Raw genomic sequence first — 23,439 nt, 5'->3', positions numbered from 1 at the left:
GTACATCATACTAAACGTTTACTATTTTAGGTCCGTCTGGACTACCTAAATGATTTACATTTGCTAAATGCCAGAATAATGAGAGAATATTTTTTTGAGAATTTTTTATTAATTTCTAGATAGTCAAAAGTTTACAAACATTTCCTTAGTGTTTTTTTTTTTTTTTAGCTTTGCTTATAAACTGTATAACTTTGATCAACTGTTTTGGGTGTCCTTTCAAGCTTCTAACAATAGTTTGAAGGAATTTTTCGGCCCATTCCTCCTGACAGAATTGGTGTAACTGAGTCAGATTTGTAGACTTTCTTGCTAGCACAATCATTTTCAACTCTGCCCACACATTTTCTATAGGATTGAGATCAGGGCTTTGTGATGGCCACTTCAAAACATTCACTCTGTTTTCCTTAAAGCACATTTTAACTAGTTTGGCAGTATGCCTAGGGTCATGTTCTGTTTAGAAGACCCATTTGTGGCCAAGTTTTAATATCCTGGCTGATGTCTTGAGATGTTGCTTCAGTATTTCTCCATAATGTTCTTTCTTCATGATGCCATCTATGCTGTGAAGTGGATCAGTCCCTCCTGCAGCAAAACAGCCCCACAACATGATGCTGCCGTCCCCATACTTCACAGTTGGGATGGTGTTCCTAGGCTTGTAAGCTTTCCCCTTTCTCCTCCAAATGTAACACTGGTCATTATGGCCAAACAGTTCAATCTGAGCTCCATCAGAGCACAGGATATGTCTCCAAACATTACTCCTTTTTCCAGTGTAATTTAGCAAATTGTAATCTGCCTTTGTTGTTGATTCTGGCTTGTTGATTTTCCCATGTTGTCACACAAGGAAGCAGTGTGTTTGAGCTTTTCCTTCAATACTATTCTACAGTTGTGCCTCCAGATAACTCAAATGTTGTCCATTAACCAATCAGAAACTTCCAAAACCTTGACATCATCATCTGAGCTTCTTCAGAGGCAGAATAATATTATTGTGTATAAACTTGAATTTCAAGAAAAGTTATAACAGTTTTTCAGCAAATATCTCTCTCATTATTCTGCTACTGAGCATAACAGAAACAAATTTGATAATCCGAATTTAGTCACATTAAAACCTGACCTTTTTTATATGGTTATGTGCCTTTTTATACAAACTTCTGCTTTTAACTGTAACTGCCTGAATGTAGATTATAGTTTTTTTTTAACCAGTTTTAATAAAGATGGCTGAGAATGAACTCAGCCTTGGGTAAGAGATTGGGTTAACAGATTGTACTTCAAGCGTTTGCATTTTATTTGATTATGGATCCTTTTGACAGGTCTGGAGTCAGCTCTAAACAGTCTAGTGGCTGTCTGATGTTTAGATGCTTAAGATATTGTTCAGAATTGTACGCACGTACACACATGGAAATTTTCCTAGGCTATCTGTGAAACCAATCAGGGTAGAAAACCAAGATGTATGACGCAGTTAATGACGTTATGTGAGAGGATTACTGATGTTGATTTGTGATTGTAAGCAGAGTGGCCTAGGAACTCATTGCGAGTGCTGAAATTGCTTATCTTCCATACATTTTATTTATTTATTTGAATCTCTGACTCTTCGTCATCTGACAGACTGCTCATTTTTTGGGTTAAAACTGTAAATAATCCCTTCAATAAAGTCCTTCATATTTTCTATTATGTGTATATTTGACGTTCGGGAGGTGTGGTGTGTAAAAACAACAACAACAGCTTTTACATCCATCATCATAGTGTCTGATTTTATTATGGTCATACATTTGTTATATTATTTTACCTTTACAAACAACTCAGGACTGTTAAATGACATCAGACGAAACGTTCAAGGATTATTTACTCATTTAAATATTAACATAATGATTCATCTTCAACCACTATCGCATTAAATATTTTAGTTTGATAACAGAAGCATTTGAATAAAAGTACAATTCACGTTTTATATCCAAAATACAAGCAAGGATAGACACAAAACAATAACGTAAGATAAAAAAATTATAAAAGAAAGATAATATATCAAAATTTATCCCCTGAATAAAATAACATTAGGCTGACGGCACAATCGCCTCACAGCAAGAAGGGCGCTAGTTCGAGCCTGGGTCAGCTGTCATTTCTGTGTGGAGTTTGCATGGTCTCGTCGTGTTGGCGTGGGTTTCCTCCGGGTGCTCCTGATTCCCCCACAGTCCAAAAACATGGTATAGGGGAACTGAATAAGCTAAATTGGCCTAATGTATGTGAGTGTGTGCAAAAATGTGTGGGTATTCTCCAGTGTTGGAGAACCTTTCATGTTATTTTGATTGTCATGTAATAATGTAAACATTTCGTAAAGCTGCTTTGGAATCACAATCATCGTGAGAAGCCATATACATATTTAAATAGAATAAAATACTCGAAGAAAAATGAATGAATTTTACAGTATTTGCTGTTATTTCTCATTGATGCTGTGGTCCTGTTGTTGTCGTCCAGAGCACAGAGATGTGAAGCACTTTCTGTACTGCTGCCTGATCTGGATAAAAATCACACGACAGATTTGGAGATCAGTTTAACTTCAGAAAGTTTACAATGGGTTTAAAACAATTTACATAAGAAAAGTGATTTAGAAGACCAACCCCAGGATCATTAATGATACGTACCACCCCTGTATTCATTTCTGGACAGCACGAAATAAGTCCCAGGAAGCACATTGTTTTGCAGTTTTTTTAGATCTCAAATTTTTCTCACGAGTGCCATTCACATCTGCTGTTCTTGCTTTACCAGTGAAACGGTAACGGGTCTGTGACGTCATCGGCTTTCGTTTTAAGATTTAAAGGGCTAGCATTGCACCAGACTCCCTTAAACCCACCAGAGGCTGCTGATGACGGACTGACTAACCAACTGGCCAATCCCCCACCCACCACCTAGTAAGAGTATTTTCAAAAGCATTAATTGACCCAATCGCCCACTTCCCAAAACCCAACCGACAGTGTTTTCAAAGGAATTCAGAAAAAAAAAACCTTGTGGCCGCCTGACTTATTATTTTTTTTACCACATTCTCATTCTGTTGTTTGTTTTTGTTTTACCAGCTTTCTGGAACAGTTTTTGGTTAAACTAGAACCCTGTTGGCGCGGTCAACTCCACTCTGCATCTCAAGTCCGTTGTTATACATGGTGAGCTACTGGACAAACTGGTAAGAGCAGAAAAGTCGTCCACATGGAGGTAAGCGATCAGCTGGTAGCGTGAAAAAAAATCAGATGTTGGCGGCTTCATACCGCCCTGTAGCATCCGTTTTAAAGGCGAAATGCAGCCATACATACCTCTGGCTACATAATTCACACTCTCCAGAAATGTATACAGGGGTACATTTTTACTATGAGTCTGTGTTGAAATTCAAAATGGATTGAGAAAACTTGACCTTAAAGCAGTTTTACTGCAAAAATGCTTCTGCATTCATACTATGGGTTTTTGTCGTGCCTAATCCAAATATTCTAAAATTCTTAAATCAAGAAACATTTTCTAGAAAAGCTAAAATGTTGTCTTGTTTAAAGAAATGAAGTCTAAATGAAGTCGAGTTTTTTCCTGAAAACAAGCTAAATAATCTGCCAATGGGTTACGGGTAGGATATGGGTCGGGTTAGGGACAGGTTTGGGGGTATGTGTAGGCCCAAGGGTGAGTTAAGGTGTAAAGGATGGGCAACAGTGTGATTACAGAAATTAGTTCCAGATTTATCAGCAATAAGTGCAATGTAAAAACATGATGTACACAATAAATACATAGTAACAAATGATCAATTTCAGTGTAAGTACATATTAGTTAAGGCCACCTAATATAAAGTTGGACCGTTGGATGTGTTATTGTTTGCTGGTTTTAGTACTAAGATCTTGATCCACAAGGGAGTCAAGATTTGTACCTCTAAATTGTTATTTCTTCCTCTGTAAAGCTGTTTTTATTGCGTGCATACAAAAAGGTATCTGAGGTGTTTGTTGTAATGTCAGAACGAGTTACTTGAACTCACAGATAAAGCTGCAGCATAGAAAATTATTACTTTTTCCAGGCCAGAAAAATGACTTTATCTTTGAACTGATATAGAGTTAAATAGTAAGCTCAAACAGATGAGCAGATCAGTGTATGGGAACTTGAGTTCTGCTACCATTAATGATAAAGTCAACCCAAATATTCATAATAACAACTAATAAATATTCATAATTATATAGGCTAAATGTTGCTACACAGTTTAGAGATGTATCTGTTATGATCACCAGCTGTGTTGCCCTTGCAGGCTGCTAGAGATCACTCCTTGTCCTTCAGCTGAACTACATTTCCATCATGCCCTGCACTCACACACCAGTTCCCGATCAACCCTTCATTACACCAAGCTGAAGCTTGTCATTACTGATTACTGGGACTATATGTATATATACACAAACCACACACACTGATATCCAGTGCTGAGTCTTGTTAGCTGCTAGTGAACAATTGTAAGCGTTTCCCCGCCTTGTCTAGCCATTGTTTTGACCCTTTTGTCTTCCAACACTGGCTCATTGTGGATATTTACCCCAGTCTACATTTTTGAAGAGTGTGAAAAAATTTACTTGGAGTTATGTTTTCTTGCAGTTTTTGTTTCCGAATCCACAGCCGATGTGTGCACTTTTCAATAATCTCAAATGTCTCCTGTACATGCCTCTTACGCAAATCCACCAGATGGCACAACAACATACACTAACTTCAGCTGACTGGCTGACCGACTTACCCAATCCACCCCCTTCCTTAAACTAAACCGATAATGTTTTCGAAAGCTAATCTAGAAAAAAAGAGCAGTCGCCACCGCGCAATTTTACCATGTTTTCAGATTTTTGTAACCACGTTCTCGGCCTGTTATTTATTTGCTTATGTTTTACCTACTTTCTGCAACTGTTCTTCGCTGGACTCTGATGCCTGTTTTTGCAGCAACCCATCAGGCAAACTAACAATAATAACGGGAAAACCCGTCCACACGGACAAAAATACCAAAAGCTATTGGTGCTGACGTCATACCGTCTTCCAGTAGCGTTCGTTTTTGCAGACTAAATGAAGCCAAATGTAGTTCTCAGTACATTGTTCACACTTTCCAGCAATGTAAACTGAGGTATGTATCCACAGTGAGCCAGTGTTGTTTTATTCGTCGTTCAAGTTGTTTTGCCGCCTACCCCGACCATTCGCCTGTGACTTCGATTAAGCTTTGGATTACCTGCATGCTCCTGTCTGTCCCTGTTTTGACCTTGCCTGTATGATCATTCTCTAAACTTGCTCTTCAGTGTTTGAACTCTCAGTAATGATTTTAAATCACACTGAACTGAGCTAAACTGAACTGAACTTAAACACGAAAAACTGAACTACAATGATCCAGTTACTATGACCATTTATGTGAAGCTGCTTTGACACAATCTACATTGTAAAAGCGCTATACAAATAAAGCTGAATTGAATTGAATTAAATCAGGGGTGTCCAAACTCGGTCCTGAAGGGTCAGTGTCCTGCACAGTTTAGCTCCAACTTCCTCCAACACACCTCATTGGAGGTTTCAATACCTAGAAAGAGCTTGATTAGCTGCTTCAGGTGCGTTTATTATGGGTTGGAACTAAAATATGCAGGACACCGGCCCTCCGGGACCGAGTTTGGATTCCCCTGCTCCAAATAAACTGTGTTTGGATCCTTTCATTGTTACTTCTGAAGTTACAGAACTGTCACAGAAATACACTTAAAACTGGACTGACTACAAAACTTAGGTGTAAAGGTACAAACTAAGAATAGGGTGAAAACCATTGTAGTGTTCTCTCATGTTAACTGTTGATGTTGATTGGGGTGGTACTGAAGACGGAGTAAATGTCTGACCTCATTATTGAGCACACAGTAGATCAGAAAGATGAAGGTTCCCTGCTGAGAGTTCAAGACGAGGAAGAGGATGTAGATCACCATATTGACATTAGTGAAGAAACCCAGAATCCAAGGACAACCCAGAACCACAAACTGACCCAGTGTTTTAAACACCATAATCCTGCAGAGAATGAAATTGAGTTAATGGGAGGATTCAGTGACTACATCTTGTTCTCTTGGAGTAAACAACAAGGGATCCACATTACTTGGTTTGCTTCATCTGTGAAACTTCAACATTCAGATTTTTGAGGGATGAGTTCAGAGTGATGATGATGTTGATGAAGAGGATCATGTTTAACTGTGGAGAAAAGAAGAAATACCTAGTTTAGTTTTTTGGGCTTTGACAGCTTGTGTGAAAAAAATGTTTTTTACTAGAACTTACTGCTAGTATGACACAAACAGGACCCAGAAAACTCCAGATAAACCCTTTATCATATTTAATCCAGCATCTAGGTCAATAAAAACACAATATTAAATTAAATAAATATGTAACTGAATAAAATTAAATAGTAAACTGTGGTCTGTGAGGATGTTACAGCCCGTGTACAAATATATATTTAAAAAAAATCCCCTGCTTTACTTCCTTTTAATCAAATGAGCTCAATAAAAACAACAACTCACTGTTTACTGTCGTAGCCTTTAGGATCAGTTACGACTGACACGCCCACCACAACCAGAGCAACCACATATCCAATCACACACAGGAACCAACCGCTGGGCCCCTCCCACTTTCTGGAGCTGATCTGTGATAGGTTCTTGACGCAGATGAAGAGCAGCACAGCTTCAATGAACATCCACACAAAGGCGGAGAGGAAGAGGAAGTGCAGAAGGCCTGCTATCACCACACACAACACCTGGAGAGCATGAGAGAGGGTTATGATGATTCTCAGTGCGGCTGTGCTGAGCTGTAGAGCTCCTTCATCATTCTCACCTGCTGAGGGCGAATGAGGCTCAGGAACTGTTGTGTGAGCAGCAACAGAAGGTGAGCCGACAGCAGACTGATGCAGATGTTGATTCGAGCCACATTATTGACTCCAGGACTCCACTGACAAAGAGCAAAGGACAACAGAGCCAAACTGAAGAACACCAGACCCACGATCACACACACCAGATTCAGCAGCTCCAGCAGATCGCTCTGAGAAAACATGCAGAGAACATGAGTGCCAGATCTGTGCTGCTCTTCAATGCTCTCTAGAAATGTTCTGGTACCGGTGGTGGACTGCTGCTGGTCTGCATGATGAGAGCGAATGTGGACAGATGAACACAGGAACACACAGTGTGGCTGCTGTTGCTGTTTAACACAGAACAACCATCTACAATCCACTCGCTGATATTCCAGTACACACAGGACAGAGAACCGCTGGGCTCAAACTCCTGCAAGAAGAAGAAGAAACAAGCAGAAAATATGAGCAGAGTGAATATTAGATGTGTTCAGATGTTGATCAGTGCTGATGTTGGACTAAAACACATTTCAGTCTCTCACTCTGATGTGTCTGAAGGTGAACTTGACTGGTTTGGTGAGTGCAGTGTTGCTGGTTTTGGGAAGAGTAGCTGAGATCACAGTGGACATCATGGTTTTAATGGTGTCATTAGTTGTGTTGAAGAAGTCGGCCTTCAGTAGATTCTCCATTGTGGTGTAGCTCATGAAAGCCACAGCAGCAGATCCTGTGAGACAGAAACAGAGAAATAAACCTCTCTTTAAAGTTACTGTTAGAGGAATAGTTCACCCATTTTGTCTTCTAACCACATTTTGGTTCTGTTGAACACAAAAGAAGATGCATTGAAGAATGTTGGAAACCTGCAACCACGGGTGTTCAACAGAAAGAAAAAACTCAAACTGATTTGAAACAAGCCAAGAGTAAATAAATGATGACAGAACTTTTATGTTGGAGTGAACTGACCCTTTAAAACTCCACAAAGATTTTAAATGTACTGTACTTGTTTCATTGTTGTTCTTGGCGATGTCTATGAGATCGATATCCATAGAAGAACTTGCTGTATCCAGTCGAGGGATTTTATCTAAGGTCACCTGTGGTCCAACCATGAAGACTTTTACCTCTAATTAAAAAAATACACAGCATATGATAATGGCCATATATGCAGATTACATTGCTCGGATTTCATGTCATAATTTGCAACCTATATTTCAAAATATTCAAATGTCTATTTGCATATTTGTACACAATTCTGATGGCTGAAAAAGATATGTAAACGGCAAGTTTCAAATTGCATGCACTCACCGGCCACTTTATTAGGAACACCTGTCTAACTGCCTGTTAACAATAATTTCTAATCAGCCAATCACATGGCAGCAACTCAATGCATTTAGGCATGTAGACATGGTCAAGAGGATCTGCTGCAGTTCAAAGCGAGCATCAGAATGGGGAAGATGATGATATAAGTGGCTTTGAAGGTGGCATGGTTTTTGGTGCCAGACGGGCTGGTCTGAGTATTTTTAGAAACTGCTGATCTACTGGGATTTTCACACACAACCATCTCTAGAGTTTACAGAGAATGCTCCGACAAAGAGGAAATATCCAGTGAGCGGCAGTTCTGTGGGCGCAAATGCCTTGTTGATGCCAGAGGTCAGAGGAGAATGGCCAGACTGGTTCCAGCAACAGTAACTCAAATAAGCACTCGCTACAACCGAGCTCTGCAGAAGAGCATCTCTGAACACACAACACATCCAACCTTGAGGCGGATGGGCTACAGCAGCAGAAGATCACACCGGGTGCCACTCCTGTCAGCTAAGAACAGGAAACTGAGGCTACAATTCACACAGGCTCAAAACTGGACAATAGAAGATTGGAGAAACGTTGCCTGCTCTGATGAGTCTCCATTTCTGCTGCCACATCCGAATGGTCGGGTCAGAATTTGGCATCAACAACATGAAAGCATGGATCCATCCTGCTTTGTGTCAACAGTTCAGGCAGGTGGTGGTGGTGTAATGGTGTGGGGGAGATTTTCTTGGTACACTTTGGGCCCATTAGTACCAATTGAGCATCGTGTCAACACCACAGCCTACCTGAGTATTGTTACTGACCATGTCCATCACTCTATGACCAAAGTGTGCCCATCTTCTGATGGGTTCTTCCAGCAGGATATGAGCCTTGTCATAAAGCGTGAATCATCTCAGACTGGTTTCTTAAACATGAAAATGAGTTCACTGTACCTAAATGTCCTCCACAGTCACCAGATCTCAGACCAATGGAGCACATTTTGGGATATAGTGGAACGGGAGATTGGCATCATGGATGTGCAGCCGACAAATCTGCAGCAACTGTGTGATGCTATCATGTCAATATAGAGCAAAATCTCTGAGGAATATTTCTAGCACGTTGTTAAATCGATGCCACAACTGATTAAGGCAGTTCTGAAGGCAAAAGTGGGATCAACATGGTACTAGTAAGGTATACCTAATAAAGTGGCTGTGTATGAGATATTATGTTAAATTTAAACATTAACTTGCATGTCAGTAAATATCTTTATATATATATATACACACACACACACACACATAATATTTTAAAATTCTATAAGGGAATAAAAATACAATTAATAATCAAAACAGAAAAAAAAATACTTGTAAAGTTGTGGTTTTCACTCACCCACAGTGTCCAGAGTAAAGCTTACATAGTCACTTGTGTTTGTGGGCTTCACCAGCATGGACACCAGTTTCTCGCCTGCATTTAACACACGGTTTCCATCTGACACCAGTTTACTTGGGTCTGCTGCTGCTGCTGATGAAGACGTTACAACCATCCCTGTAGCATTGAGGACTGTATCCAAAATGATTTTCACATCCTAAATTTGGATAATTAGAATGAAAACATTCCTACTGTTTCATCATGTAAATTACAATTGATGATTATTTAGTTTGGTTTATCTTACTGTCAAAGGAAGCACTTGAGCTGTAATGTTTTCTATCAGCCCGAGAACATTTTGCCATTGTCCTGCAGCCTGAAATCACAAATGAGCTTTGGTAAATTAAACTGAATAATGATCTCTGTGGAGTATTTTAATTTCTTTCATTGTTTAAAATGAAGTGTGTTCTCTAAAAGCAACAAGGGCAGCTGTTGTTTCAAGTTTTATTAATAAATCCAAAACCTCAAATCACAATGTTAGAAATTTGTCTTGCAAATACATACCCTGGATTCTTCCAGCACTGGGATATTCAGACATAGAACGAGAAAGATAAGACTATGTGATGTGTATTTGTGTTAAAAATAAGATTATATGTTATACAGCATATTATAAAACTGGTTAAACACGTCAAATACAAATTAAAGTTCATTCAAGATTCTGAAATTTCTAGGTCAGAAGAACAGACTTAATGTTATAATATGATCAATCAGATTGCCTTTTATTTAAGTTAAAGTCAAACATTCAATGACTATAAAGACTCAGACTGAATTTGACAGCTGCAACGATGGAGAAATAATTATGACACGCCGTATTTAAAATGCTCCTCTAGTAATTGTGAGAGATGAAAACCCAGCAGAATAAAATGCATGCAAATAGAAAAAGCATCAATAAAATATGTTCAATAACTTGTACTGAAAATCTTCACAATGCAACCAAATACAGAAAATTTCATTGTTTAAAATGAGCTTTTTGTTTATTTTAACACCCTATATAATATTAGTCTCAGTAATCTAACAATCTACATGCTATTTAAAGTGGATTTACTATCATAGATGTAAGTTAATGAGGAAGTTGGGGGGATTTGCTAGTGTTTTTTTCAGTTTGCAGTGACAATTTCACCAAAACAGGATGATAGAAAGTCTACTCTCAGACTGACCTGCAGAACTAGTGAATGTTGTGGAAGTGACTGATGATAAACTAACTGAAATGATAACAATCAGAAAATGAAGTTTATTCAGAACGAAATGATCATTTACTGTGCTTCTTTTGAAAGCCACATTCTAGTTTGTTAACACATTCACCTGTAGTAGTAGAGCTAGTCGATGTTGCGGAAGTGACCATGTGTGAAGAAACTGAAAAAGCAGATAAACTCTGTTAAACACAAACTCAGATGCTGAATTACTCTGTTGCTTATGAAGAATTTGATTATGGAGAATTGCTTTTCAATATTACAGTTCAGTCCATCATCATCCTCACCTGTAGAAGTAGCTGATGTTGCGGAAGTGACGGCTGGTAAATGAACGGAAATAATAATAGATTAAAAACAAAGGCTAGTCAGTCTCCAACCAAGATTAACTGTGCTCTTTATGATAATAGCCAGATTTTAGCTCTGACACATTGAAACAATTAAACATTGAAAAAAGTCATATGCAGATGCTCAATTGTTTCCTCATGTAAGAAGAGGGTCATGTACACGCTCAGAAATATAGGTACAGGAGCCGTCACTGAGGCAGTAGCTTTTCAAAAGGTACAAAATTGTACCCAAAGAGTCCACAGTGGTACATAAAAGGTGCAAATTAGTACCCAAAAGTACATAAAGAGTAACTTTGAGGTACCATTATGGACCCTTCAGGTACAAATTTGTACATTTTGAAAAGGTACTGCCCCAGTGACAGATCCTGTACCTTTATTTCTGAGAGTGTATCAATACTATTGTCCAGGCCAACATCATCCTTACCTGTAGAAAAAGAACTAGAGGATGTTTTAGTAGTGAAGGGTATTAAAAAAACTGATAATAGATGAAAATTTGTTAAGTCAGACTTAAATGAAGATTTACTGTCTTCTTCACGAATAAATGTATTATGATGAGTTTTAATTTTAAAGCCACATTCAAGCAAAAAAGTAAATAAATAAAAAATGCACATTCACCTGTAGTAATGGACTTGGTATCTGTTTTGGAGTTGACAGTTGGATTAGGCACAGGAACTGAAATAATGACAGACAGAAGCACATATTACATCAGAACCAGATGCTGACTACAAAGCTTTTAATGAAGATGATGATTATAAGGCAATATTTGTATAAAAGCCATATTCCCCATTCATTCACCTGTATTAGTGGGACTGTAACATATTATGAAAGTGACGTTGTGTAAATAATCTGAAACCATAAAAGATGAAGCAAAAGGGACTGATACAGTATCAGATGACTCTGATGATGAATTACTGTATTCTTCACTGTTTATAAATAACAGGCCGCATTCAATCTAGTATCATTCTCACCTGTAGAATTTGCAGATGAATTAGTTGATGTTGTGGTATTGAGTGGCTCTGAAGAAAACAGAATAAAAAACAAAAGTAGAGTTAGATGCTGAACTTCCATGTTGTTCATAAAGAAACACATTATGTTGGCGTGTTTTAATATCACACAGTATCCAGCAGCACCATCACCCTCACCTGTAGTAGAATTAGTTGATGCTGTGGAGGTGTTTAGTAAAGAATCTAAAACAATAGAAGACACATGTTAAATCAGACACAGATTCTGAATTCTTCATGAAGATTGAGGTTAATTATCATCATTGCAACATTATCAACATTACAGTCTACCATCATCTTGACCTGTTGAAGTAAAATTAGTAGATGTTGTGGAATTTTCAAGAGGGGTCTGGCTGCAGACTTGGTGCAGTGCAATCTGAGCTGCATCCAATGTTTTTTAATGCGCTCACCTAACCCCACCCCTAACACTACCCCTGACAATGACGTCGCTCACTCCATTGAGTGCATTGAGTCTGACATGGCATCCCTGAGTGATGCAGTCTCAGCTTGCATCATAAAGGCTGCATCCAGATACTATTGGAATTGTCAGGCTGTAACAAGACTGATGGAAAAACATACTGAATTTGACATAGATGATGAACTACTGTGTTCTTTGTAAAAAAAATAATAAAAATTGAGGCCATATTTTAAAAGACTATTTTTAGTCAAGTATAATTCTCACCAGTAAAATTAGCAGAACTAGTAGATGTTGCGGAAGTGACTGGCTTTAAAGAAACTAAAATAATAACAGAAGAAAACATATTAGATCAGATTCTGATGCTGATGTGTCATGTTTCAAATAAAGAAACAGATCATTGAGTTTTGTTTTTAATTTCACAGTGCAGTCCAGCATTATCCTCACCTGTCGAAATGAAATTAGAAGGTGTTGTGGAATTGTCGACAGGGGTCTGGCTGCAGACTCGGTGCAGTGCAATCTGGGCTGCATCCAATGTTTTTTAATGCGCTCACCTAACCCACCCCTAACCCTACCCGTCACAGTGACGTCGCTCACTCCATTGAGTGCATTGAGTCTGACTTGGCATCCCTAAGTGATGCAGTCTCAGCTTGCATCATAAAGGCTGCATCTAGATACTATTGGAATTGTCAGGCTGTAACAAGACTGATGGAAAAACCTACTAAATTTGACTCAGATGATGAACTACTGTGTTCTTTGTAAAAAAAAAAAAAAAAAAAAAAAAAAAAAAAAAAAACAATTGAGGCCATATTTTTAAAAGACCATTTTAAGTCAAGTATTATTCTCACCAGTAAAATTAGCAGAACTAGTAGATGTTGCGGAAGTGACTGGCTTTAAAGAAACTAAAATAATAACAGAAAAAAACATATTAGATCAGTTTCTGATGCTGATGTGCAGGGTCAGACGGAATATGCGGATGTTTTTTGCTATTTCTGCGGAGAATTTTGGTAAAAATCTGCGGATTTCTGCAGAATTATTTTGGGAGTATCCAGCGGAGTATCACAACTAAAACCTTAATATATTAAATAAAAAGTAATAAAAACTGAATAAATTCATATTTACAAATTTACTCAAGTAAATAAATAGAATTAATAATGGGCTAAATATCTCCTGCAATCTGCGGAATTCTGCGGAAAATCTGCGGAATTCTACGCGCACAGAGTCCGTGTGGGCCAACTTATGTGTAATGTTTCAAATAAAGAAACAGATTATTGAGTTTTGTTTTTAATATCGCAGTGCAGTCCAGCATTACACTCACCTGTCGAAATGAAATTAGAAGATGTTGTGGAATTGACAGACCGCAAAGAAACTGATACAAAAACGGACACAAAAGATGTTAGATGTCAGAATCAGATGATCAACTGTGTTGTTCTTTTAAAAACATCATGAGGCATTGATTGAGCCCACTTCACATTTCACACATTGCTGTCTGCCTAGTTTCTGTCCTATACTTATGCTGAAAAGACCATAATGGTCCAACATTCCTGACCATTATCACCAATAAAGCCTAGAAAAAAAGGCCATCAATTTATTGTAAACCGATTCCAGTTCCAGTTATCAAAGGAATAATTTGTTTCTTAGTTTTAGTTTTGTATCTTTTAAATTGTTTAAAATTCAAAACTGTAATATATACATCAGTGTAAAACGTATAAATGGTGGAAAAACATATATCTGACATTGTATATCTGTGTCTCCACTTTTGCCATGGCGTCTTTTGACTTTAACAAACTCATCTCTTGGGTTTTTCCAAACCTTAAACAAAAACGTTCCTCCTTTTCATGGCTGTTGTAATTTCTAGCCAAGAATTATTGTTCATCAGGTTATCTCTTTGATCACGGGTCATGAAGATGTGTGTACAGCCGTACCTGTTTCAGAGAAAATCTCTACAAAGTTTTTCATATTCAACTCAAATCAAACGCGCATCGTTAAAAAAAATAATAATAAAAAACATGTGCTCCAAAAGCCGAAATTTCGTTTCACACACCCAAAGCGAACCAACACAAACACCGTGATGATGTCACATTCACCACGTGCACTCAAGCGAATTACCGTACGAGTCGAGTACAAACTAGGCTTTACAGTCCAGTGCAGCATTATCCTCACCTGTGGAAGTGAAATTAGCAGATGTTGTGGAATTGACAGGCTGTGAAGGCACTGATGCAAAAACAGATACAAAAGATGTTACATCAAAGTCAGATGATCAGCTGTGTACTTCTTTACAAAAACCAACAATATTTTTAAAAGACCATATCTAGCCACTCTTACCAGTAAAATTAGCAGAACTAGTAGATGTTGCGGAAGTGACTGGCTTTAAAGAAACTAAAATAATAACAGAAAAAAAAACATATTAGATCAGATTCTGATGCTGATGTGTCATGTTTCAAATAAAGAAATAGATCATTGAGTTTTGTTTTTAATATCACAGTGCAGTCCAGCATTATCCTCACCTGTCGTAGAAGGTGTTGTGGAATTGACAGACTGCCAAGAAACTGAAACAAAAACAGATGATAGAAGAGGTTACTTCAGTCAGATGATCAGCTGTGTACTTTTTTACAAAAACATAATCAAGCAATCATTTTAAAAGACGACATCCATTTATGTATCACTCTCACCAGCAAAACTATCAGAACTAGTTGATGTTGCGGAAGTGACTGGCTCTAAAGCCAATAATAACAGAATTAAACCATAGTAAATCAAATATTTAGATACTGAAACAATAAAATGTGCAAAAGAGATGTTAACTAAAACTTAGGGCTGCTCGATTTTGGAAAAAATTATAATCACGATTATTTTGGTCATAATTGTTATCACGATTATTCAAAACGATTATCAGTTGAAGTCAAAATTATTAGCGCTCATGAGAATTTTGTTTTTTTAAATGACTATTTCCCAAATTATGTTAAACAGAGCAAGGAATTTTAACAGTATTTCCTCTAATATTTTTTCTTCTGGAGAAATTCTTATTTCTTTTATTTTAGCTAGAATAAAAGCAGGTTTACATATTTTGAAACCCATTTTAAGGTCAATATTATTAGCCCCCTTAAGCAATATATTTTTTGTTTGTCAGCAGAAGAAACTAGTGTTATACAATGACTTGCCTAATTACTCTAATTAAGCCTTTGAATTGCACTTCAATTTGAATGCTTGTATTTTGAAAAACATCTAGTAAAATGTTATGTACTGTCATCATAGCAAAGATAAAACAAATCAGTAATTAGACATGAGATACCAAAACTATTATGTTCAGAAATAAGTTTAAAAAACTTCTTTCCATTAAATGGAAATTTCATTTCTCGTCGTTTGATTAATGATAAAACAGGCGGCAGCATTTCGCACTGTCACTTTAATGGTTTCTCTTTCACGTGTCTTTTGATTCTCAACTCGTTTGTAGTATGAATTGCATGTTCTGAGGTATGTTTGGCCTTGGTTCGTCTGTACAAAACTACGAATGCTATGCTATATGAACGGGTATGAAGCTGGCGCCGTAATTCCTTTTCGCGCTACTGGCTGACTGCTCACCTCCATATGAACTTTTCTGCTATTACCAGTTTGTTCAGTGGCTCGCCACGTACGTTGATGGACTTGGCATGTGGAGCGGAGTTGACTACGATGACGAGGTTTGAGTTTGGCGAAGTACGGTTCCAGAAAGCAGCAAGACAAAAACAAAAGCCAAAAAGTGAGATCTGAAAATGTGATAAAAATCAGGTGGCTGTGAGGGCTTTTCCTTTTCTGGATTGCTTTTGAAAACACTATTGTTTGGGTTTAGGCCGGTCAGTCAGTTGGTCCACTGACTTACTCTTGTGGTAAGTCTCTAAGCAGGCACGAATGTCACTCGTGAGAGAAACTTGAAATCTTAAAAAGCGCAAACGGCGGCCTCTAGTGGATTCACATAAACAAAAACTGCGAAGAGATGTACCTCCTGGGACGTATTTCGTGCTCTTCAGAAATATATACAGGGGTACGTATCCACAATGAGCCTGGGTTGGATAATTTACGGTGTTCTTCATGAAAAAGAGAGTTTTTTAAGACCCACATTTCAGTTGTGAAATACATTTGCCTACAGTAGTAGAATGTGATGGAAGTGACCACATATAAAGGAACTAAAACTATTATTTGGCTGTAAAACCCCTGATAAAACACCATATTCAAAAAGTCCAATCATACTCAAAGAACAGGCTTCATGATATTTATGAAAGACCACATTCAGTTAAGCATCCTTCTCACCTGTATCAGCAGAAATATTAGATGAGGCGGATGTGACTAGCTCTGAAGAAACAAAAACATGGCAAATCAGACTTAGATGCAACTATCATGTTGTCCATAAAGAAACTATATGGAAGCTTATGTTTCAAGATTGCAGTCCAGTCCAGGGTCATCTTTACCTGCAGTAGTAGTATTAGTAGGTATTGTGGACTTGACAGGCTGTAAAGGCACTGATACAAAAACAGATGGAAAGAGAGGTTAAACATCATAAGAGGAAATCTCTAAATGATCTAGTACCATCCTCACCTGTAGAATTAGCAAAACTATTAGATGTTGTGGCGTTGATTGACTCTAAAGAAACTAGAATAGTAATAACAGATTCAGATGCTGAATTACCATGTTGTTCATGAATAACTTAATTATTGAAGTTTGAGTTTTAGTTTTACATTCAATCTAGCATCATCCTCACCTGTAGAAGTAGAACTAGTAGATGTTGTGGACGTGACTGTTGGCAAAGGAACTGAAATAGATAAAGCTGGAGTTAACTGGATGATCAATTAGGATGTCTGAGCTCTTTTTAAAGTACAAAGAGGTGCTTCTTCTAAAGCAGGGGTGGCCAACTCTGTTCCTGGAGAGCCAACTTCCTGCAGATTTCAGTTGCAACCCATATCAAACTCACCTGCCTGTAATTATCACGTGGTGTTCAGGTCCTAATTAATTGGTTCAGGTGTGTTTGATATGGGTAGCAACTGAAATCTACAGGAAGGTGGCTCTCCAGGAACAGGGTTGGCCACTTCTTTTCTAAGGGCACATTTCAGGCGGGCAACACATTCACCTGTAGTAGTGGGATTGGTACATATTATTGTAGTGGACGTGTGTGAAGAAACTGAAATGATAAAAGAGGGAAGAACAAATGTTAAATCACACTCAAGAAAGTACTTCTGAAAGGATTAGAGTAACGTTACAATTCTACAGTGCAGTCCAGCATCATGCTCACCTGTAGAAGTAGAACTATTAGACGTTGCGGAAGTGACCAGGGGTGAAGAAACTGGAACAACAGGGGGAAACAGATAATCAAACAGACTCAACTTATGAACTACTGTCTTATTTAAAAAGACAATGAGATAAAGGGTTATGTTTTGATATTACAGCCAAGTTCAGTGTTCTCCTCGACTGTAGATGCTGAATAGTCATCTGGTGTGATTGTTTTTGGCAACATGATTGCAACATCTGTTGTATTGTTGCTGCTTATTTCAGTAACATCTGAAAAAAAAAAATCAATCAATAAACTACTGTGATCATGATTTATTTTTAAAAGACCACATTCAATTGAGTACCATTCTCGCCTGAAGAATAAGCAGAACTAGTAAAAGCATTGGAAGTGGCTGCCTCTGAATAAAGAAGAAAACCATATAATCTAAATAAACATAGTCTCAAGGTGTACTCACACTAGGCTATCCGAACCGTGCCCGGGTGCATTTGACCCCCATTTCTCACTAGGCTTGACAAGTGTAAGTGCTACAAATCGTGCCTGGGTACGGTTCAGTTGGCTGGCCCTAGCCCAGTTGGAAGAGGTGTGCCAGAGCATGGTTTGGTTGGGCTTTAGGGTGGTACGCTTGTGAGTGCAAAGCGTGACTGAACCCAAAACTGAAGATGCAACATTTAAGGGACAGTTTCATATGGATTTATTAATCGTTCTTCCATTTCAATGAACACAAACTGTCATAGTTTATTAACGATACAAACCCCCAGCTGCCACCCTCAGCAAACCTCCTAATACCTGCAGCACAATTACTTTCATGAATTTTTTTCGAGCGTCAAAAGTGGTGGATCTGTTCAGCGAAAAAGTTGACTGTGTCATCTCGTCCCATACAACTCAAAATAATACCCAACGATATAACTAAAGCAATCTCCACTGTACTGAGCAAGAGCGCTTCCCCTATGATCAGTCTTTTAACTGGACAGTGGCATCATCAATGACATAAGCGTGCTTGGGGTCAAAAAATTGCAGTGCTCCAGGGGTGTCCAAACTCGGTCCTGGAGGGCCGGTGTCCTGCTGAGTTTAGCTCCAACTTGCTTCAACACACCTGCCAGGTGGTTTTCAGTTTATCTAGTAAGAGCTTGATTAGCCAGTTCAGGTGTGTTTGATTTAGGTTGGAGCTAAACTCTCCAGGAAACCAGCCCTCCAGGACTGAGTTTAGAGACCAGTGAGATTTCTGTTCAAATCCAGTCTGCAGCGCCACATTTGACATTTAGTCAAACACAATCACACAAGAATCATCAGACTACCGTACCAGCTAAGCTCATCTCTGGAATGGCTGTTGTACTGGTGTTGCTCATGTTAGTGCCAGCTGAAAAAAGATGCATATAAATCAAATTACAAATCGCACACACAAACACTGAGCCATATAAAGGTCATATGATATAACATATATGAATATGAACTCTGAAATTATGAAAGGCTGCATTTTGATATTAGTCTTTCTGACATTATTGACATTTAAAGACTTTGCATATTTGATTAGATAAGTAGACCAGTGTGCAATCCCCCACCATCGTGTATACTTACGCAGAATAACAGAGACGAGAGCCAGTGTTCTTATAAAACCTGAAAAGCATATCAAATTCACCAAAAGGTGTTATTAAAAGTCATCTGACGATAGCCCGTTTCAAACAAGCCTGTGTTGAAGGCTGGGATTTGTTGGGTGAATTGGTGAAGAAGTAACTTTTACTAAACTTGGCAAGAAAAACACTCACTTTTATGAAGAGAGGAGGCCATTGTCAGCATTTCTCTTTATCCAAAGAAACAAACAAAAACAGATGATAGGAAAAGTTTCCTTCACAGGTCAGAAAAAACAAAACAAAAACAAAGTAGCATTGGCACTGATGCGTGACTTTGTTTGTTTATTCTGTGTTTTAAACATGAATGGAATATTCCACTGAATATATGAACATGTTAGAATTGCACGCAGTAGGAGGTTTAAGCATTTATATGTGAAAATATAAATGTAAAAAAAATTAATGAATACATTTTGGTGACAAACCTCAATATTGGTGTCTAGCATCTTTCTAGCTCAGCTAACATTGTAAGCGTCATATACCATGATTGCATCATTCACTGATGTCTATTCCCTCATAGTCCAGATAAAAAAAAAAAAAAAAAACTACCTCTCTAATCCATTGCTTCTGCATTCTCAGACCAAGCCATCTCATCACTCACTAGTTCCCTGATTTAGACCTTTGGCTTTCCTGCAATGTCAGCTATTTCAGAGATTCAACAGATTTAACACCCGTTGTGGCTGCCGGTCCTGTGTCAACAACTGTCATGGCCACCGACCCAGAGACACCTAACAAAAAGGCCACTAGCCCTGTCTCTTCCCAATATAGCAGCCAACTCAGTCTCTCTTCTCTAGATGACCACCAGCCCAGGGGCTTTTTCCATAATCATTGCCAACCCAGTGTCTTTTCCTTACATGGCCCCCAGCCCTGTCTTTTCCAAAGATAACAATGATCCTAAAGTTTTTTCTTAAAATTATCACCATCAACACTGTCTTCTGTACATTACCCCAATCCAGAGTTTCATCCCTAGATTAACCCCAAATGCAGAGTTTCCTTCCTAGAATAACTCCAGGCCAGAGTCTCCTCCCAAGACAGTCTCTAACCCAGGGGCTCTTCTCAAGATGACCACCAGCCCAGAGTCTCTTTCAAAAATAACCACTAACTCAGATTGTCTTCCCTAAGTTAAGAGAGTCCAGCCCAGTCTCATCTCTAGATTAACCTCAGCCCAGAGTCTCATATAGCCTCCAACCCAGAGGCTCTCCTCAAGATGACACCAGCCTAGAGTCTCTTCTCAAGATGACCACCAGCCCAGAGTCTCTTTCAAAAATAACCACCAATACAGAGTGTCTTCCCTAAGTTAACCACAACCCAGAGTCTCATCTCTAGACTAACCTCAGCCCAGGGTTTATTCCCAAGACCTTCTCAAGCTGATCACCAACCCAAAGTATTTCCCTAAGATTGTCACCAACCCAGAGGCTCTTCAAGATGATCACCACCCAAGAGTCTTTTTCGACAATAACAGTTAATCCACAGTCTCATCCCTATATGTACCCTAACTCAGACTGTCTACCCTAGACTAACCCTGACCCAGAGTGCCTAACCTGGATTACCCCCAAACCAGAGTCTTTTCCCTAGATGAACCCCTGATCCACAGGCTCCTTCCTAGAGTTCCACCCAGAGACTCTTATCTAGATTAACTGGTCCAGGAATATTCTTATTATGACCTCAAGAGTCTTTTCTAAGTTACCAGTCAACCCAAAGTCTCTTCCCTAGATGCACCCCAACCCAGAGTGCCTTCCCTACATTAATCCTAACCCAGAGACTCTTCCCTAGATTACCCCTGACCAACAGGCTCTTCCCTAGATTTACCCCCCCCCCATCCAGAAACTCTTCTCTAGATTAACCCCAACATAGCATCTTCCTTAGAGTAAGCCCCACCCAGAAACTCTTCCCTAGATTAAACCCAGTCCAGTATCTTCCCAACAGAGAGACCTTTTCCTAGATTAACCCCAGCGCAGGGTCCCTTCTTAAGATAGCCAACATCCCAGAGGTTCTTCTCAAGATGTTCACCAAACCAAAGTATTTTCATTAGATGCCCACTAGCCCAGGGTCTTTTCTCAGGATGACCACCAGCAAAGAGTCTTTTTACAATATAGCAGACAACCCAAAGTCTCTTTCCTAGATGCACCCCAACCCAGAGTCTTTTCTATAGATGAAACCCAACCCAGTGTGCCTTCCCTAGATTACCCCTCACCCACAGTGTCTACCTTAGATTAACCCCAATCCAGAGTCTCTTTCCTATATTAACCATAACCCACAGGCTTTTCCCTAGATTAACCCCCACCCAGAATCTCTTCTCTAGATTAACCCCAAGATAGTGCAGGGTCTCTTCCAAAGATGTTCACCAACCCAAAGTCTTTTCCCAAGATGGTCACCAGCCTAGGGTCTCCTCTTGAGATGACGACCAGACCAGAGTCTCTTCCCTAGAAGAACCCCAACCCAGCCACCGGTCCAGAGTCTCTTTCTATACTGTCTGCCACTGCTGACTTCTGGCGCTCTTTCAGTTCGTGACTCCATTCCAGAGGCTGTTTTAGTCCATGGCTCCGCTTCAGATCTGGTGCCGCCTGTGCCACAGTGGTTGTCCTTAGCCCCAGTGAAGTGGTTTCCTGCCCTGCTAGCTCTATTTTGCTGGGTTCAACCTGGCTTTGCCTTGTCTCACTGCCCCCTTTGTGTTCCCTGTATTCACCCCTTTGTTTTCTATTTTTCTGGTTAGCCCTCTTGTAATTTAGTCTGAGTTTGTTGATCTTTGAATGCCAATGTTAACAGTTTATTGTTTACGTATTCTAGTTTCCTGCTTTTTTCAGTTCTTGTTTTTGTTTTGTTACAGAAAAAAACTTTAAAACTCCACATGACCTTTCCTCTTTGCATTGGCTTTACCATTTGTTACTTAAAAACGATCACACATCAACACATGAACACAGAAAAACACCTGCTGAAGCGTATAACATTTTACAAAGATCATTATGAACAGAAAAGTACATCTTACCTGATATGAGCTGATAATGAGTGATCCTCAACTGACAAGATAGACTTCTTAACTAATACAATACCTCTTTGTGTTGAGCAGTATAAAGAAATGTTGTCTGTTCATGTAAATATGTTTCCAAGTTCCTCCTATGGTCTGTATTGTTTCACTGTCAAATTCAAATTTTAAAGCCAGTGCAAAAACAACAAAAATCCCATGTCCAGTTCCTTTGTAGTGTATTTTTAGAAACATCATTAGAGCATTTGTTTTTTTAATTATTTTTTTTACCGGAGATGGCACTACATGGGTGGGTTAAAAGGTATAAAGCTCAGGGTATTAAGTGTTTTTTTACTGTTTAAGGGTGCATTCACACCTGTAAATCGATTCAGTTGTTCCGAAACAGAGATTACAATTGTTACATTGTTGCTCTTTGCTCTTGGAGTGGTTCGCTTTCACACTACAAAGTTTATAATCGGACCAATAGAGCTAAAACAAGTCACGTGCGAGTAAACTCTCCTCTAGGGATGGGAAGATTAATCGATATGTATCGATACGCGGTCATGCGCGTGCACGATGCGAGTGCATCGGTTGAGCAGCAGAGGATGAATGAAATTTTGGAAGCAAATCGAGATGCATCGGTTTTTGTGAGATGCATCGGTTTTTCCGAGATACAGCTTATTTTTTTAATATAGAATGTATTTTTTATTTATTAACAAGTGTTGTCAACCTGTTTTTGGCGCATAATTTAATCGACCTACATAAAGTAAGCCTTAGCAACGGATTTGCGGATGTGTACACTCACACTACAACTCAGTGTATCAGGTGTGCGGATGAAGCTAGTGGAGCGCCCTCAGAAAGCGCGAGAAGCAAAACAAACATTTTATTCCCCACTGAGTTTTAAATCTAAAGTATGGCAACATTATGGATTTAAAGATGGACGACTTGACAGGACAGATGCGATTTGCAAAATGTGCCGCGCATCTGTAAAATACGCGGGTAAAGTACGACTAATCTGAAATCTCACTTGAAGCGGCGCCACGGTGTTGTTGTGAAAGCATCTTCCAGTGTTCCTACATCCCCGGCTTTCGCACTGCTTGAACTGTAGCTACCAGC

The 23,439-nt window shown here is 38.9% G+C and overlaps 2 protein-coding genes across 2 annotated transcripts; both read right to left on the bottom strand.

The window, feature by feature from the left end:
* Positions 1–1,718: 1,718 nt before the first annotated feature.
* On the bottom strand, positions 1,719–11,740 carry LOC103909390 (adhesion G protein-coupled receptor E3-like). The gene is made up of 15 exons (XM_073907176.1): positions 11,679–11,740; positions 11,007–11,039; positions 10,832–10,882; positions 10,675–10,731; positions 9,777–9,845; positions 9,494–9,689; positions 7,824–7,943; positions 7,369–7,550; positions 7,095–7,259; positions 6,817–7,020; positions 6,507–6,739; positions 6,268–6,334; positions 6,092–6,183; positions 5,844–6,006; positions 1,719–2,503 (listed from the first exon to the last, which is right to left on the bottom strand). Exons 6-15 carry the CDS (start codon positions 9,645–9,647, stop codon positions 2,423–2,425), a joined length of 1,461 nt encoding a protein of 486 aa, XP_073763277.1. The 5' UTR covers positions 9,648–9,689; positions 9,777–9,845; positions 10,675–10,731; positions 10,832–10,882; positions 11,007–11,039; positions 11,679–11,740; the 3' UTR covers positions 1,719–2,422.
* Positions 11,741–14,607: 2,867 nt separating this feature from the next.
* On the bottom strand, positions 14,608–19,132 carry LOC141375507 (uncharacterized). The gene is made up of 11 exons (XM_073909095.1): positions 19,037–19,132; positions 17,892–18,005; positions 17,740–17,790; positions 17,578–17,628; positions 17,212–17,262; positions 17,049–17,102; positions 16,922–16,972; positions 16,764–16,805; positions 14,987–15,028; positions 14,805–14,858; positions 14,608–14,693 (listed from the first exon to the last, which is right to left on the bottom strand). The coding sequence occupies exons 1-11, from the start codon at positions 19,107–19,109 to the stop codon at positions 14,608–14,610; spliced, it is 669 nt and encodes a 222-aa protein (XP_073765196.1). The 5' UTR covers positions 19,110–19,132.
* Between the last annotated feature and the right edge of the window lie 4,307 nt (positions 19,133–23,439).

Source organism: Danio rerio, chromosome 1 (assembly GCF_049306965.1).
Source record: "Danio rerio strain Tuebingen ecotype United States chromosome 1, GRCz12tu, whole genome shotgun sequence".
Classification (NCBI taxonomy): Eukaryota; Metazoa; Chordata; class Actinopteri; order Cypriniformes; family Danionidae; genus Danio; species Danio rerio.
Note: the sequence above shows the minus strand (reverse complement) of the source record. Positions and strands in the feature narration are given on the sequence as shown.

Bases quoted from the DNA above. Each gene is read 5' to 3' on its own strand.
- LOC103909390 (XM_073907176.1), bottom strand. From the start codon at position 9,647: ATGGTTGTAACGTCTTCATCAGCAGCAGCAGCAGACCCAAGTAAACTG. The intron at 7,021-7,094 runs GTACCAGAACAT...ATGTTTTCTCAG, and splicing joins CCAGCAGCAGTCCACCACCG to AGCGATCTGCTGGAGCTGCT. The intron at 6,740-6,816 runs GTGAGAATGATG...CATGCTCTCCAG, and splicing joins GCCTCATTCGCCCTCAGCAG to GTGTTGTGTGTGGTGATAGC.
- LOC141375507 (XM_073909095.1), bottom strand. From the start codon at position 19,109: ATGCATCTTTTTTCAGCTGGCACTAACATGAGCAACACCAGTACAACA. The intron at 16,973-17,048 runs GTGAGGATGGTA...TTTTTGTATCAG, and splicing joins TAGTTTTGCTAATTCTACAG to TGCCTTTACAGCCTGTCAAG. The intron at 14,859-14,986 runs GTGAGGATAATG...TTATTATTTTAG, and splicing joins CACAACACCTTCTACGACAG to TTTCTTTAAAGCCAGTCACT.